General features: G+C 42.4%; 1 protein-coding gene across 2 annotated transcripts in view; it reads left to right on the top strand.

Annotated features, from left to right (window-relative positions):
- The window catches only part of EFCAB11 (EF-hand calcium binding domain 11), a 157,092-nt gene that overhangs the window by 87,491 nt on the left and 53,153 nt on the right, over positions 1 to 16,448 (top strand). Inside the window, exon 6 of one of the 2 annotated variants that reach the window (XM_015074232.3) lies at positions 11,816 to 13,071. The exons of the other annotated variant lie outside the window; for it this stretch is intronic. Within the exon in view, the coding sequence (XP_014929718.2) occupies positions 11,816 to 11,819 (4 nt within the window). The 3' untranslated portion in view covers positions 11,820 to 13,071. Of the gene's footprint in view, positions 1 to 11,815; positions 13,072 to 16,448 lie in introns of those variants that run through there. 2 annotated transcript variants of the gene reach the window in all.

Below are 16,448 nucleotides of genomic sequence, written 5' to 3'. Positions count from 1 at the left end.
TTTTAGAGTGGGCGTTGGAGCCATCTAAGTGTCCTTTGTCCTGACATTCAGTCACCAATCTGCTAGTACGGCTCAGGTTATCCAGTGAGTGTTGTCTGTGACATTCCTGTGCTGTAAGCATTTGAGCTCAGGTGTCTGTGACCTTCAAAGAGGCTAAGTGTGTGGCTGTGGTAGATGGAGTTCAAAAAAGATGTAGATCCTGTTTGTTTAGGACAATTATGCATTATTTAAAACTATTTTTAAAAATTACAGTGTTGCTCATTGGATGTGTTAGAATAACTTCATAAACTGGACTTTGGCAGGAGGGGAGGGAGGTGCAAACGAGGGTTACTGCTTAATGAGAGGTTTGATGGTCTTTGTTCTCTATCTACCTTATCTAAGTTAAAATAGATTTTTAAATTCAAATAAATGAATTTTCAGATTTTTTTAATGGGAATGGTTTTATTTCTTTTTTTAAAAATTTTTTTAATGTTCATTTATTATTGAGAGACAGAGACAGAGCATGAGCATGGGAGGGGCAGCGAGAGGGGGAGACACAGAATGGGAAGCAGGCTCCAGGCTCCGAGCTGTCAGCACAGAGCCCGACGCGGGGCTCAAACTCACAAACTGAGAAATCATGACCTGAACCGAAGTCGGATGCTTAGCCAACTGAGCCACCAGGCGTCTCGGTTTCATTTCTTATAACATTTACTACAAGGCTATATTGAATTTTTCAGAAATATTCCCAAATAAGGCAAAAAAAAAAAAAAAGGGTGTGTGCATGTGTGTGTGTGTGTGTGTGTGTGTATGGCATTTAAAAATTTTAATCCCAGCTCTTTTCTGCCTGACCAACTATATGTTGTTAATATTCACATAGATATTAAAATAAAAAGGAGTATACACATCCTTACCAAAAAGATGATGTACAGGAGGCTTCCTATTGCTGGAGATACAGAGAAATAAAAGGCACACTTCCTATCCTCAGGGAACATCACATGTTCCATCCGGGAAGAAAGGCAAAAACATGGAAAATAAACAGTGGCAGGTTATCCACAGCCCAGTGCCACCGAGCGAGATAAAAGGAGGAACAGTTGCCGGGGTGAGAGGGCAGGCCCACGGGGATGCAGAGGATGGGAGAGGTGTGGGCATCAGCAAGGAAGGGGAGAACATCTCAGGCCAAATAAGTTCACTTTTGCAGTTAGTTGGCTTTTATCCCATCTTCCCTCAACTTGTTATTACAACATTGCTTAATTCCAAGATTTTCTTTGCTGTTGATATTTTCCGCAGAATTGTTAGATTGGATCATTGTGGATCCCCTCCAATCGTTTGTGTGTTTTCTAACCTTTCTGTAATGATTCCCTATGATCCTTTCAGAATTGTTTTGCGACGGTATCCTAATGTAATTCTACATTTCTCTTACAATGATGATAAAGTATTGTCACAAGCAAACTAGAAAATAAAAGTATTAACAGTTACATTTCTCATGAGGTAAATGTAAGGATAGTTACTTATCTGTAGGTGCTAAAAACTGTCCCAGATACATAGTCACTATTTGATAGCATCTTAAAATGTTCGGGGCTGTCGCTCACGGATGTCTTGGCCTCCTGACACCCTCATGTGAATTTTATAAGACATGAGAATTTCAGAAAACTGAATCTGACTATAACCAAGTTGGCAGAGTTCTTAGCTACCTTTATTTAACGTTGAGTTGTTGCATTATTCTTCAATTAGTAAATCTAGAAGTAAAGCTGAAAGTTTCCATTTAGCGTATGTTTCTCCTTTTAAGTTCTTTCCTGTCCTTTCCTGTTCATTTCCTCCTAGCAAACCCGTGAGCTCCCGTATTTGGCTGTGAATTCCTCTTGGACTGGGATGGTTGAATCCCTGGAGCTTTGAACAGCGCTCAGTGAGTGCTCAGTGAATGAATGAAAACAACATTTCACACAAGAATAGAAAGAAATAATGCTGAGGAAATTAGGTACAAGTACATCTTATGATTTAATTTTCACACATGATTTTGAACAATCTATCTTGTCATAGCAACTTCCTGCTAGTTTTACCTAACCAGGAGCTAAACTTGATATAATGGCAGTGAGATTTATAAGTCTGGCAGAGGATGCTTGAACATCAATTATTTTGTAAAGCTGACCTGTTATCTGTGACATGTTACCACATCGATGATATGGATGCTCAGATTTTTAAAAGATCTTTGGCTTCCTCTTCTGCATAATTAAGTTCTTTTCAGAACAACTTATATATTGTAGATTTCACATATGTGTTTCAGACTAGTCAACACAACTAAAATTTGATCGTGATTACTGGCTTTTCAAAGCCTTCCTTCATTTCCCAGCAGTCAGCTTCCTGTCAGAATTCATTTCCCATTTGGAAAATCTCTCTCTGACCTGCAGTTTTTTGGACACAATTCATCCTTCACAAATTTGAGTCTACCCATTGTCATCAATCTGTAGCTTCTCAGATGGCAAAAGACCCCTTTTTATTCAGAGTGATAAAATCTATCTAAAACATCAGAGGAGAGCAAACTAAGAAAAACATTTAGAGGTTTTGTCCCCGTGATTTTTCTAATTAAAAAAGCTTTTCAGTGTGTATCTATTTCTGTTATTACGCTTTAAGAAATCAAAGTAATAACCGTTAAATTGAAGCAAGACGTGCTTTCCATTCTCCCCCAATCTTTACATGATTAAAATTAAGCTTTGGCGTAGCTGCAATATAATTCAGTTCCATTTAGCAAATATATATGGAAACCCTTTTGCTGGCTCCCCATTACTGTGGTGTCTACCAGAACTGCCTTTTAGTTTCAATAACTGAGTGTGAGATGTGAGCATTCCAGATGTGACTGCTGGGGAAAATAAAATCCAGTATGGAAGTAGGTTAGACTTTGAAGGCATCATCCAAGATGGTGGACCGTAAGAATGTATTAGTTTTGGCTTGCAAAAGGGAAAGTCTTTCCATGTTAGGGGCACCGAGGTGGGGTTTAGCAGGGTGTGCACTGATTCTTGAACAAGAAAGGGACATGATGAGGAAGGTCTTCATCTGGCTGCAAGCTATACCATAGAATGAAGAGGTGGCTGGTCCACAGGAAGCCGTTGTCACTGGGGACTAATTGATGAGGTCCTGCTTCAAGGGGAAAGGAAATGGCCATGTGAAAGGAAGTCAAGTCTTAGAAATACTACCCCAAAAGAAGCCGATAGCCTCAAGAACTGGATCTTGGGAAGCAGTGCAAACAGAACTGCCAAGATTAGCTCCAAGGGCTGGGAGCCTAGGCAAGTAGGACAATCATGGTGCTCCATTAGCATAAATGGAGGATTAAAAAGAGAAGTGGACCCGGCAGAGCACTGAGAGGATACCCATGGTGAGGAGGGAAGCCAGACGAGGAATAGTCAGAGGAGATCCAGGAAACTGGATCACGGGGACAAAGGGAAGACACTTTCAGGAAGACAGAGTGAACAGAGAAGAAGTAAGAGTCTGAGTTTGATTTTGTATAGGAGGACACAATCCTGACCTTTCAGTAACTTCAGAACAGTGGTGGACGGGATGCCAGATGGCAAAGACCCTGAAAAGGGAGAAAAGTTTGTGTTCTTGCTGAGACCGTACTACAAAGTCCTTCATTTATTTCCAGTAAGAAACCCTTTTGGAGGAAATCCACTCCTTACCCGACTAGTAACAAAATGCTAGCCTGTTATTAATACCTGTAGGTTTAAAATGTACCTATTTTCACATTGTAACTCAAAAACATTATTTTTACAAACCATTTGGAAATAACGTTTTTATTTTCTTTGATTCTTCTCTTTCAAAATTTTGCTTATCCCTTTCTGAGATTTATTTCTAGGTCATCGATTCAGATTCCAAAACTAGTATTTTCTGTAAGCTTATTTTATGCCTACTAGACTTTAAATTCAGACATTTTCCGACAGTAGCAACCAAAATAGCTTCAAAGATGGTTTTTACATCCACCTTACTTTTTCTTTCTTGATTGTATCTTTTCAAAAATGACCCAGATTGATAGCTTCTGAGATAGTATGCTATAGTAATGACACAGCTTTTTAGAATTGAGAAATATACTTTGGCCTCATTCTGGTTCTTGAAGACACCATTTACTCCTGAGAGGAGCCAGTCAAGAATAAAGTACATTAGAACTGGAGTCACAGGAACTAGGTTCTGTGCCTGTCTTTGTTACATGACCTTGGGTCAACATCTAGAGTTTTTCATTTTTGAAGTGAGAGGATTATAGTAGCGGAAAAATTAGGTCTCTTTCCAATGGAAAATCTCAGAATGCATGAATCTACTACTTTATTCTTTAACTTAATCATCAAGCCTACCACGTAGTATGGTTCCAAATTTGAAGATGTGGTCGGGTTCCTTGTATGCTCCCCCTTCCCTGTTCCCTAAAGGTAGTGTATCCTCCGCTTATGAGGGACCATCATCTCCCCCTTCATGTGGCCAGCTCTTACCTTCTTACCCTGACCTCGTGGTGCCTATTTTCCCGTATTCAGTGGTACCCCCGCAGCACCAAGCACCTCCAGTACAGATCGGGTGTTCAGTAAATATTTGATGATCGAATAAATGGGTTGCATTCTACTTTTTAAAATTGAAATGTAGTTGACACACAATGTTATATGAGTTTCAGGTGTACAATATAGAGATTCAACAGCTCTATAGGTTATGCTGTGCTCACCACAAATGTAGCTACCATGTGTCACCCTACAACACTATTACAGTATCATCAGAGATCAAGAGAACTCTGTTCTCTTCCCTGTACCTCTCATACCCATGACTTGGGCCATACTGTTATTATTGTCCACCCCTCCGGTGGAGAGACGCCAGCCTAAGCATTGGAATCGATTATGAGTTTAAAAACATGGAGATCTCTGGGTCCCACTCCCCTGCCTTTGGTATTTGAGTTTCTAGAAATGTGCATCCACATTTTAAAATCTCCCCATAGGTCTTGTTCACGGGAGACACATTTGTCTACCTTCTGTGAGTTCCTGGATGTCAGAGACGATAGTTTCTGTCAGTTCATTCCCAAGCCCTAGGGTAATTTCTGGCAGAAATTAGGTGTAAATGATTGTGAATAAATGAACCCCAATTTTGAGATAAATAATAAAATGTCCTTTCTTTTGGTAGCAGATATGATACCTTGAAACTTTAAACACTGATTCACATTACCCATAAGAAATTATATTTTTAATTTTTTTTTCAACGTTTATTTTATTTTTGGGACAGAGAGAGACAGAGCATGAACAGGGGAGGGGCAGAGAGAGGGAGACATAGAATCGGAAACAGGCTCCAGGCTCTGAGCCATCAGCCCAGAGCCCGACGCGGGGCTCGAACTCCCGGACCGCGAGATCGTGACCTGGCTGAAGTCGGACGCTTAACCGACTGCGCCACCCAGGTGCCCCAGAAATTATATTTTTAAATAAATGAAATTATTTGAACGCCCTGATCACTAGTTCTGATAACGCTCAAAACCCATGCTTTGTTGTCTAGGATTACTTTGCTCTATTTGCCCAATTCTTACAATTTAGTAATGAGTCATTTGCTTTCATTATGACTCGCCTATGTGCCATATACCTTGTTTAAATTGCTTGTTTGTTTTTTTTTAAGAAGTTACAACCCATCACTATCTTTTTGTTCTCTAGTTCCAGTATTTCAAACTGTAGTTTCTTTTGGGGGGTGGGAGACTTGAAGCAGGGAAGGAATAGAACCAGCATTAACTCTGTGTTGCCTTGCCACTCACAATTCTGTGCTCCAGAGAAAAGAAATTGAGGGAATTGTTTTTTAATGAAGGAAATTATGCTATCCTGATGACAAAAACCCTATCCCTAATCCCCTATTGACTTGAGTCTTGGCTATCTATTTTTTGCACTGCAAATGACCCTGACACTGAGCAGATTAAAGCAATAAACACTTAGCATCTCAGTACCTGTGGGTCAGGAATCTGGGAGTGGCTTAGCTGGCGGTTCTGGCTCACATCCTCTCATGAAGCTACATTCAAGATGTTGGCCAGAGTCACAGTCATTTGAAGTCTTGACTGGGGCTGGAGGATTTGCTTACGGGGTGGCTCACTCAGACACCTGGTGATTTATTTAGTGCCTGTTGTTTACAGGAGGCTCTCTCGTCAGGGCTGATTGAGTGAGCCAGGAGGGGGAGAGCGTGGAGGAAATCCCAGTGCCCACACTTAAAGGGAGGGCTATTAGGCCTTAAATAATTTGCAGATGTGGCTTAAAACCACCACAGCTTATAACATAAAACACTGTTTGCTGCCTGTGATACTGTCCAGAACGTAGAAGCAACTGTGAACCAAGTTATTCATTTCATTTCTTATTCATGAACAGATGTTGGATATCCGAATTTCTGGTTCTTGCTTTATTGTTTCCGGTGTCTACTTCCTTTTTCTTCTCTTGTGTAACATAACAGATCATGTAAGTTAATGAGGTACGGTGGTAAAAATCATGAAGTGTTAGAATCAAAAGGTGTCATTTTCTCTCTGCGTTCCAGACTACAAGCTTTTCGTGTCTAGAAATCAATTCAGAACGTATCTTCTCTGAGGAACCTTCTTAATGGAGGTGGGAAGAAGTTTGAGAAAACTGTTTCCCAGTGAACCAGTGAGCACCAATTACACGGTACACGTGGATGATTGTAAGAGCAGGTGCCAGAAATAACAAGCCGTCAGAGAGGAGCATCTTAAAGGGAAATGGGAGCTTCTCCCAAAAATGGAGCCAGTGACCATCAGATATTTTGTTGGTGATTTTATGTATGTGAACTTTCAAAAAGATAAAAGAAAAGTTAGGTCAGTCACAGCTGACCTAACTGACCTCTTAGTGGGATGGAGGGGTTAAAAATCAACCAAAAGGCATTTATTAAGTGAGCCAGGTATCAGGCATCGGGTTTGTACCTAATTACCTCATTTTCAACGACTTCTCTTTCAATTCTTCTCCATCATCCCCAGTCGGTCTTTCCTCCCTCTTGTACTCTCTCTGCCCCACTAGACTGAAACTCTAGGGTAGAGCTGGAACGTTCACCTTCGGTCCCAGGTGCTGGAGGCAGGGCCCTCAGCCGATGTTTATTGTCGTTAAACTTAACAAGCCATATTTATCAGTGAGTACCATTATCTTCGTTTTTTTTCTGAGAAAAATGTGCAATTTGACCGAAGGCCCACACTTACCAAGTGGCAGAGTTTGGGATTCAGATTCGGGGCTGCAGTCTATGCTTCGGCACAGATGCTCTTGGGAAGATTCCATGAGGCAACTGTGCCGGGAGGCCCCAGGAGCATCCTTACAGATCTCACCTGGGAGAAATTATGTAGGAGGTATTTCTGTGTTGACCCAGAATGAGTCACCGTGGTTTAAGAGAGACTGCCAGGAGATAGTTTTTCGATCGGCTAAAAGGATCTTGAGAATCAGCTGGCCTATTGTGTTTGGGCTAAAAGCGAATTTTTGGTGTTACCTGATGTTTTTCTGCCTCTCAGTGGGATGCTAAAAATTCCTCTGTAAGTGCTAAGGGAAATCCCATCGCTTTTCCTATTTTTTTCCCAGAGAGTCTACCCTGGGTGATGAAGGAATCGACCATGGTATCTAGGTAAAAGTGGGAACCCAGTAAATAAGGAGATTATGTGTCAGAGCCCTTGGCCAATCTGATCAGTACTAAGAAGAGGTCTTCTTGCAAGAGTTCAGGCCCCAAACTACGGGAATGGAGAAACAGCAGGTGCATGAAATGGGGTTTTGCATCCAAATCCAGAGGACCGTAGTGATAGGATGTGCAGTGGAGGGAACTAGGGGCTCCCAGGCTCTGTGCTGGTCGTCTGAGTGAATGGTGGCTCCATTCAGTGTGACAGAGACAGACACTAGGGGAGAGCAAGTGTGGGACTGATGATTGCATCAATTTGGGATTGATGTCCAAGGAAGGTGTTCATCCATCTAGAAATGGGCGTGGAGGTCAGATGGCTCCATTAAAAAGAAGTTGCCCCCGGATATCTGGGAGCGCGCCTGGGTCTTAGATGTGTGTCTGTTGATGTCCCATTTCATGGATTGTTGGTACAGAAAAGAGCCGAATGGCACAGGTAGCCTTTCTGGGCTGTACTGTGCTATTGGCAGTCTCCTCTGCTGCCACACATATGTCAGTGTCCTGGACGTCTTGGAGAGCAATGAGTGACCTCCTGCTTGAGGTTGTAAAAGGGAGTTGCCACATGGCCCTGGAAGACGAGGGCCCTTCTCTCTGCCAGCCTCCCATAGGTTCTTACACAGAGCTTGCTTCTACTCATTATGATCTGGCAGTCTTATATTCCTCCTTTTGGGTGGGTGGGTGGGGCGGGGGGATGTTGGCTTACAATGTTGTCTGTATCTGTGTTGAAATGTCACTCATTTTTCTTTTTAAAAGACAACCACAAATTCATGCTTTATTTTCTTGGGAAAATACTTCTAAAGAAAAAACTGTAGCTTGGGTTTTCTATGTGGGTGTTGGTGCAGTTGGTTGTAATGAGACATCTTTGATTAGTCACTTGCTAGCTGACTCTGAATTATTTTAGATGTGCTGGCTTTCTGTTTTGTTTTTTGTTTTCTTTTTTAATTCAAAGAGTTATCTTGAGATGTAACACGCTTAGCTTTTATTATGCTCTATAAAATTTCCACCTTATTTTGTGTAGGTATTCATCTGAGAGCACAATTAAAACGTCTGACTTCAGTTCTTTCCTTGCAAATGCTGCCTAACACTTCCGTCTTTCATTAACCGAAATTATTCCTATGTAAACAAATAACAATTGCAGATTGCACTGCCTTCGCTCCTGTGTTATGAGGATCCTTTAAGTGCATTCCTTGTTTAATTATACTCTTAAAAAAAATAAACGTGACATATTTTTGTCATTTTGTACAATGCCAGTAGAAAACGAAGGATCACTTCTTACATTTCTAACCTTTTGCCCCTTTTATTTAATATTCATTTGGAGAGCCAGTGTGGCCGGTGGAGTGGGGACAGGCTTTGGTTCACACCAACTTGAAAATGTCAGTCCTGCTACTTCTTAGTGGTTTGACTTTGGATAAATTGCTTGAGTACTTCTCTGTGCCTTAGTTTCCTGCATATAAAATAAAGAATAATATTTGCCTCACGGATTATGGAGAATGAGGCATACGGTGCAAGTTGAACAGTACCGATCACATAATAGGTGCTCAATCAATGCTGGCAATATCTATTTTTATACAGTAGAAGAAGCTGTCTTATCCAGTTCACCAGCTTAAAAGAAGCTTCCAGTCCCCTATGCAAAGTAGTCCTGCAGATGCCCATAACATGTTGACTGCTTGTCATTGGGAGGCTCGTCTCTAGTACACTCCTGTACTTCTACTCAAACTGAGGTGTATTTGTTCCCAAACCTGTTTGTGTTGCTTGTTCTCAAACCTACCTATGCCAGGGGTGCCTAGGTGGCTCAGTCGGTTAAGCATGCGACTTTGGCTCAAGTCGTGATCTCGCGGTTCATGACTTCGAGCTCCGAGTCAGGCTCTCTGCTGACAGCTCAGAGCCTGGAGCCTGCTTTGGATTCTGTGTCTCCCTCTCTCTCTGCCCCTCCCCTGTTCACGCTCTGTCTCCCTCTCAAAAATAAACATTTTTTTAAAAATTAAAAAAAAAGAAATGGTTAAGAAGGTAAATATTATGTAATGTGTATTTTATTAGTTTTTAAATTTTTAGAAAAAGCTGTCACATTAGCTGTGGGTGAGATAACTGTTAGATTGCAGGGCGGGAGGGTGGGTAAAAAAATATTTAGAGGGATTCCACATCTAGATTGCCTTCTAGTGGTCTTTCAGTTTGCATACTTTCAGGAAACCAAAGTAGGAAATCATAGGTAATTCATTTCCAGTGTAGTTTATATAAGAAAGAGGAGAAGGCATGCTGATCCATGGACCTGGTCTCAAAGATTGCAGGCTTTGACATAAACCACAGCTTCAGGGAACAAATGCAGGCTTATATTTCAAATTTAAAATTAAACACTTCAGTTATGGATGTGTGTAGATTGGGCCCTGGGAAACAGACCCTGAGATAGAGACAAGTGTGCAGGAGGTTTGTTGAAGGTGCTCCTGGACCCAGGCCTGTACGGGAGCCGGGGAGGCAGGGTTAACAGATAGTGAATTGCACCAATGCCGTAGGGAATGCTGGGCTCACCACCCAGTGCTGGGCAACTGCAGGACTGCTTTGCATAGGGGACTGGAAGCTTCTTTTAAGCTGGTGAACTGGATAAGACAGCTTCTTCTACTGCATAAAAATAGATATTGCCAGCATTGATTGAGCATCTATTATGTGATCGGTACTGTGCAACTTGCACCGTATCCCTCAATCTCCATAATCCGTGAGGCAAATATTATTCTTTATTTTAAATACAGGAAACTAAGGCACAGAGATGTAGCAGAGAGATCGGTGCTTGTCCTCCTGCACTGACTAGGCAATGGGTGTGGGCTGCCCCTGGGAAAAGGGGGCCATCAGCCTTAGTGAGGCAACTTCCTCTGGCTGGGGGTGAGCCCCTTGAATTTCTCAGTTGAACTCTCAGCAGGTAACAGTTCCAGCAGCTGGGGGATCTGATGGCAACACCTGCAGCATCCACAGCCTTGTGTACCGTTTTTTATGTGTTTCCTCCCTTTCAACAGACTTTTAAAAAATTAGCCGATTGGCTCTTGGTCCAGATTGCTTCAGATAAGAGCATCTTCACTGATTAGGGGCAACATTCTGAAGGTCTCACCGTGTTTGATGTTCTTTACATTCATCAGCTGTCCTGTTTGTGATGTAGAGAGACCGTGTGGCTTAACGACACTGACAAGTGTGTGTGATGTGTTTGAAGCTGAACTGATGTTTGGACTCTGTGGACTTTGAAATACTTTCCAGTATATATTGTGAGATTCGTGAGCCCTCAAATTTTTGCTTTTTAGGTTTCCAGATGTCGTTGGCCTTTGATGATTTTTGTGGGGGGTCAGCCTCTATTTTTATGCTAATAGTCATCTTCCTTTCCTGCCCTATGACCCATAGGTCTTTATCTGCATAGTCTTCACTTACTCTTCCATCTGTCACAAGTAACCAGCCGCCCTTTCCCCTCAGACCTGCGTCTCTTCATCTTGATCCCCAGGCTCTCAGTGTGAATGATGGCCAATCTCCAGGATGCCCAAATGTCATATCTGAATGTACTCTTTCAATCCTTAGGACAGTTTATGTAGTTGTTCTTGTTTATTTTTTAACGATCTTAACCATTTTTAAAAACTATTGATTTTGAGAAAGAATGCTAACGGGAGGGGTGGAGGGAGGGAGAGGGACGGAGAGAGAATCCCAAGCAGGCTCTGCCACAGAGCCCGACACAGGGCTCCATCTCAGGATCATGACATGAGCTGAAATCAAGCATCAGACACCTAACCTCCTGAGCCCCCCAGGCACCCCAGCATTTCCTTCCTTTTAAAGGCTGGATAATATTCCATCGTATGTGGACAGCACACTTGTTTATCCATCTGTCCAGGGACAGTGGGGCCGCCTCCACCTTTTTAGCTCTTTGTGACATACGCTGCTATGAACACGGCCGTGCAAGTTTTTGTTTATTTTTAAATACGAAGCTCTTTTGTTTTTGTCAGCTTGCTTTGCCTCGAATTGTAAATGGTAAAGAAGAAATATGAATCCCTTTGCAAGTGTGACCATAAGTGGAGCACAAGGATACTCTGATTACCCCCACAGTGTCTATTTTCCTTCCGTGCTTTGGCGTGTGCTGACATTTTAGTAGGAATACTGTTCAGTCTCATTTATACTTAGCCCTTCATTTAGCCATGTTTTGTTGTTTCCTTGGTTTCGAATTTTATCTCTTTAGGTGAATTGGGAACTGAAGCCTTTCATTTGACTTGTGATCTTCTACATTCTGGAAGCTCATACATGTAATCGTGGAACAAATAAAGCAGCTGGAGAAAATCTTTCCTGAACAAAACCCAAGTGGGGCATTTGGGTGAGAGCCAAGATTCCAGCAGCTACAGAGGGAGATGTGAAAAGGCTGCCTATATTACAGCACTAACAAATCACTTCTGGCCCGATAGGAATGTCCTTTAAGTAATGATCAGATAGAGGGTAGGGACCTTTACACATTTAACTGCCTGACCACAAAATAAAGTGTTTACTGTAACCTTCCAAGGTCTCTCCACCAAGTTAATTACTGTGATCCACCTGAAGGAACAGCAGCATTGTGAGTGACTCAATGGGCTCAGCGTAAATGGAAATTCTGAAGCTGCTTAGTCTGAGCCTGGCCTCCCACTAAACTGCTGCGGGGTACTAGGCAAGACACTGTGTCTGTAACTTCCTGGGGTTCCGCTCCTCCAACCAAAATTCAGAACTGTGACGCACAGTTAGCTACTAAGCGATAGCTAATAATAATAAATGAAGCCCTATGTTAACTGTCTCATTTTGGAGGAGAAAGTTTATTGTCCAAAGTGATCCAATAATTAAGTAAAATTTCACTGGACATTTTGAAAAGGTTGGTTACTCATTTTGTTTACGAACATACAAATGTGTGTGGACTGACATCAACAAAAGCAAAAGCTTGGAATGAATGTAGGTCTTAAAAAAACGTAAAGGAGCGTTCCAGGTTCTTCACCATCGGTTCATTCAGCCAACATTACCGATTCCCTGGAGCAGTGCTTCTCAAACCTTAGGTGCTTAAGAGACACCTGGAGGGCTTTTTAAACATCCTTCCTGGGGCCCATCTTCGTAGTTTCTGCCTCAGTAGATAGTGTGGTGGGGCCTGAAAAATTTGCATATGTCACAAGCTTGCAAAGAATATTGACACTGCGGGTGTGCAAACCATACTTTGGGTGCGGGAGGTCCGGAGACACTCCAAACGCCCGAGTGAAGAAGACGCAGTCATATCCATAAGGCAGATAGGATTAACAGGAATACTTTGCAGTGTGAGTAACTGCTTTGTATTACTGGGTGCGCATGCATGTGTGTGTTTTAAAGGCATCTCAGGGAATGCAGCTCGTACAGAGGTACAGAGAACTGAAACCACATGACGTGTTCAGGGACATAGAGTGTGCGTTACTGGAGCAAGGAGCTCAAGGCTGGCCAGTGGGTGACTGGGGAGAAGGGGGTGAAGGGGAAAGTGCAGCAAGAGGGATGCCAAGAACTAGGTAAAGCTCTGATCACAACACGTCTGTGTACCATAAGGAATCTGGTTGTTTCTTTAACCTGGTAACAAAGGAAATGAAAAAGACAAAAATCTGAAGAATCATAAAAGATTTCAAGGAGGAAGAGTTAACAATAGCATAGAATTTGGCCAAATATAATTTAGTCAACCCAATAATCTTGCTGAAATCACACTGCCGTTGAAAGTGAACCTCTCTGGAGTCTGGTTTCTTCCATTCTGGTGGTTTTTTGTACACCATGTGATGATTTCTGTGGTCTTAAAAATTACCCATTTTTCATTATTTTCCAAGCTCTTTTTCTATCCAATGAATGGGCAGCCAGTCCAGAATTGTTTACAGTAGTGAACAATTGAAATACAAAGACATTAACAATAAAAATATCTTACAGAAATAGGCTTTTTTTTTATTATAGAAGCAATGCATGCTTACTATAGAAACTATAGACCAAAGGGGGGGAAAAACCCTCACATAATCACACCTGTTATTTAGAAAATCACTGCTAAAACCCCTGGAGACTAAGTTCTCCGATCCTTTTCTATATCCGTGTGCACTCTTTGCTATTGAAATAGGGTCATACCATATGTTGTGAAAAACTAGCAAAACGTGTTGAAGCAGTCTGCCAGTCGTTGGACACGTACAAAATTCCACCTTAATTCTCGCTGTTTGACATTTAGTTTGTTGAGTATCCCCCGTGGCGGTTCCCTACTCCGAAAGATGAGGAAGAGGAGTCAGCCAGGCAGAGATGATGGGGTGGACAGAAGGACATTCCAGGCCTGAGCGGAGACCGGGAGGCGAGGAGGTGTTGGCCCCCGAGGAATGGGAAGTTTCCTGTGTACCTGGAGCCCAGACAGGGAAGACCGAGAGGCCTGGAGGCTGCAGAGGCTGTGACCTTACCACCAACAGCCTCTGCTTGGACATCCTGGACAATAATTGGCCAGAAGTAAGTCACTCAGGAAGAGAGTAGAACAGAGAAAACATGTGTAGCTGATCGCTGAATGGTATTCTTTCCTAGTCACATCGTTTTAACACGTTGTTCTCACCAACGTCATTTTGAGTAAGTTGTTTCTGGCAAATTGCTTTCAGTCAAACTATCTTGATCCAAATGAACAGGATTCAGGGCCTCACTGGAAGCAACGGTGTGCCAGAGCTGGCCCATGCGGGCTCCCATGCCAGTTCTGCCCATCTTCGCTCAGCTCACATTCAGTGACATCGCCTTGGGAGCTGGAAATCAGCAAGTGTTACAAATCAGGGAATTTTCTCCCATGAACACCAGTTCCCCAGCACACGACATAGCTGAGAGAGACGGGAAGAAGTCCAAAATAAAGGTCTTGGGTTTTGGCTTGGGACTCGAGCACTGATGTGGTTTACCAGAGCGAGGAAGCATTAACTTTGGAGTCAGAAGGGCCAGGGTTTGAATCGTAACTGTCGTCTTCCTGTCACTTCCAGCAGAGTAATTAACTTCTCTAAACCTCAGTTGTTTTTTTTTTGTGTGTGTGTGTGTGTGTGTGTGTGTGTGTGTGTGTGTGTGTGTATATATATATGAAATAGGGTCACTAACATTTAACTTACAGATCAGTTGTCAAAATGTATCCTTGAGAGACAGAAGCTATTATGATGATTACTGTAATGAAGGAGGAGCATGAGGGCATTAAGTTGATTTTGTAATTTGAGTTGAAGTTTGAGTTCCTTCGGGAGTTTTGGGTAGAGAATCCTGTAATAACAACAATCGCTAACGTTATGGAGTGTTGATTATATGCTTCTCCATGCATTGTTTCATTTAATCCCCAAGAGAACTCTAGAGGTGGCTACCAGAGACATAATTACCCCATTCTGTAGTTGAGGAGCCTGAGGTTTAAGTGAAGTAACTTTCTCATGGCTGGATGGCTGGTCAGTGCAGAGACAGGAATTGGAATGCAGGTTTATCTGAGTTCAGAGTCTGCCTTCTTAACCAGTGTGCATATGGGGTCTCCAGTCAGCAGAGACGTCTAAGGTCCACGGTATCAGTTTCTGAATCCTATGAGTTGTGGAAGTCTTAGCTTTGAATGCGGTCACACTGCAAGGGTCTCTAGAGTGAGAAGAATGCGATGCAGCCTGGATATGTAAAAGGGAAATACCCTTTAGAAGAGGAAGCAGTGTCAGCAGTTGGACATGCCAATTAAAGAGGATTCCTTGGATTTGGTGATATGACCAACCTCAAGAAAAGCAGTTTGGATAAGATCATGGAAACAGAGGCCAGCTTGCTTTTTGGGTTAAGGAGTGAATTGATGAGGAGGAAATGGAGGGAACTGGTGTAAAACTATTTTTGAAGACGAAGATGCTAGAGAAGAATTTGGAATCTGGAGAGATATTTCATAACATAGATGTGTTAGGAAGAAATAATACGTAGAAGTGGAGGCAGAGGAATATGACCGAAGGAGCCAAGTCCCTTAAGAGGCGGGTGGAATGGGATCCAAAACCTGTTTGAGGAACTATGACTGGATCAGTACTGGGTTTGGGCTTTGTAGGTTGGGTGGGCTAGAAGAAGGAGCAGGTGGAGCGTTGAGGATAATGGTCCATATAACTAAAGGCATGGCATCATAGACTCTAGGCCAACTAGAGAAAAAGTAAAACCAGACAGGTACTTGAAGACTAAGAGAATGTTGAATGGTCAGGGTCCTAGGAGTCTCAAAAGATGCTGAAAGAACTTGAGAATCAAAGAGCAATAGAGCTGTAGGAGTGGGGAGCTGTATACAGTGGATTGGATCTTCACACTGGATAATTCATACGTAGAGAAGTTCTGTGTCATTGACAAGGCCCCTGGTCTAGCGTGGAAGGTCAGTCTTTGAAGCAGAGTACAGATGAAGTTTACCAAAATTGGGGAGATCAAGGGACTCTAGGCCTAGAGTTCTGACTGAGACCTGACACTGGCTGGTATCCTCCCGACTCTTCACCCAACAAGACTGTATCTTCTCATAATTCTTTGTTAGGAATCCAGATGTTTATGCCTAGAGATGTGCCTCCCAGTGAGGGTGTAAATCCTCCTGATGGAGAGTGCTGTGTTCTTTAATTGGTGCCCGAGAGATCTGATAGAATCTTCTTTTCCTCAGGATCCTCTCCCTGGGATTGGTAGCAAAAGAATATAAAAGTCCTAGATCTGTTTCTTCTCCTTCTAGGAGATGCACAGCTTATGCTTTCAGAAGAATAACGTGAATAATAATAGCTGTCATTTGTTAAGCACCTGCTACATGCCAGCTACTATGCTAAGCACCTTATGTAGATGGTATCTTTACAGCCTTAGAACAACTCTCCGAGATGAACACAGATTAGAAAACT

Source organism: Acinonyx jubatus, chromosome B3 (assembly GCF_027475565.1).
Source record: "Acinonyx jubatus isolate Ajub_Pintada_27869175 chromosome B3, VMU_Ajub_asm_v1.0, whole genome shotgun sequence".
NCBI classification, from domain to species: domain Eukaryota; kingdom Metazoa; phylum Chordata; class Mammalia; order Carnivora; family Felidae; genus Acinonyx; species Acinonyx jubatus.
Note: the sequence above shows the minus strand (reverse complement) of the source record. Positions and strands in the feature narration are given on the sequence as shown.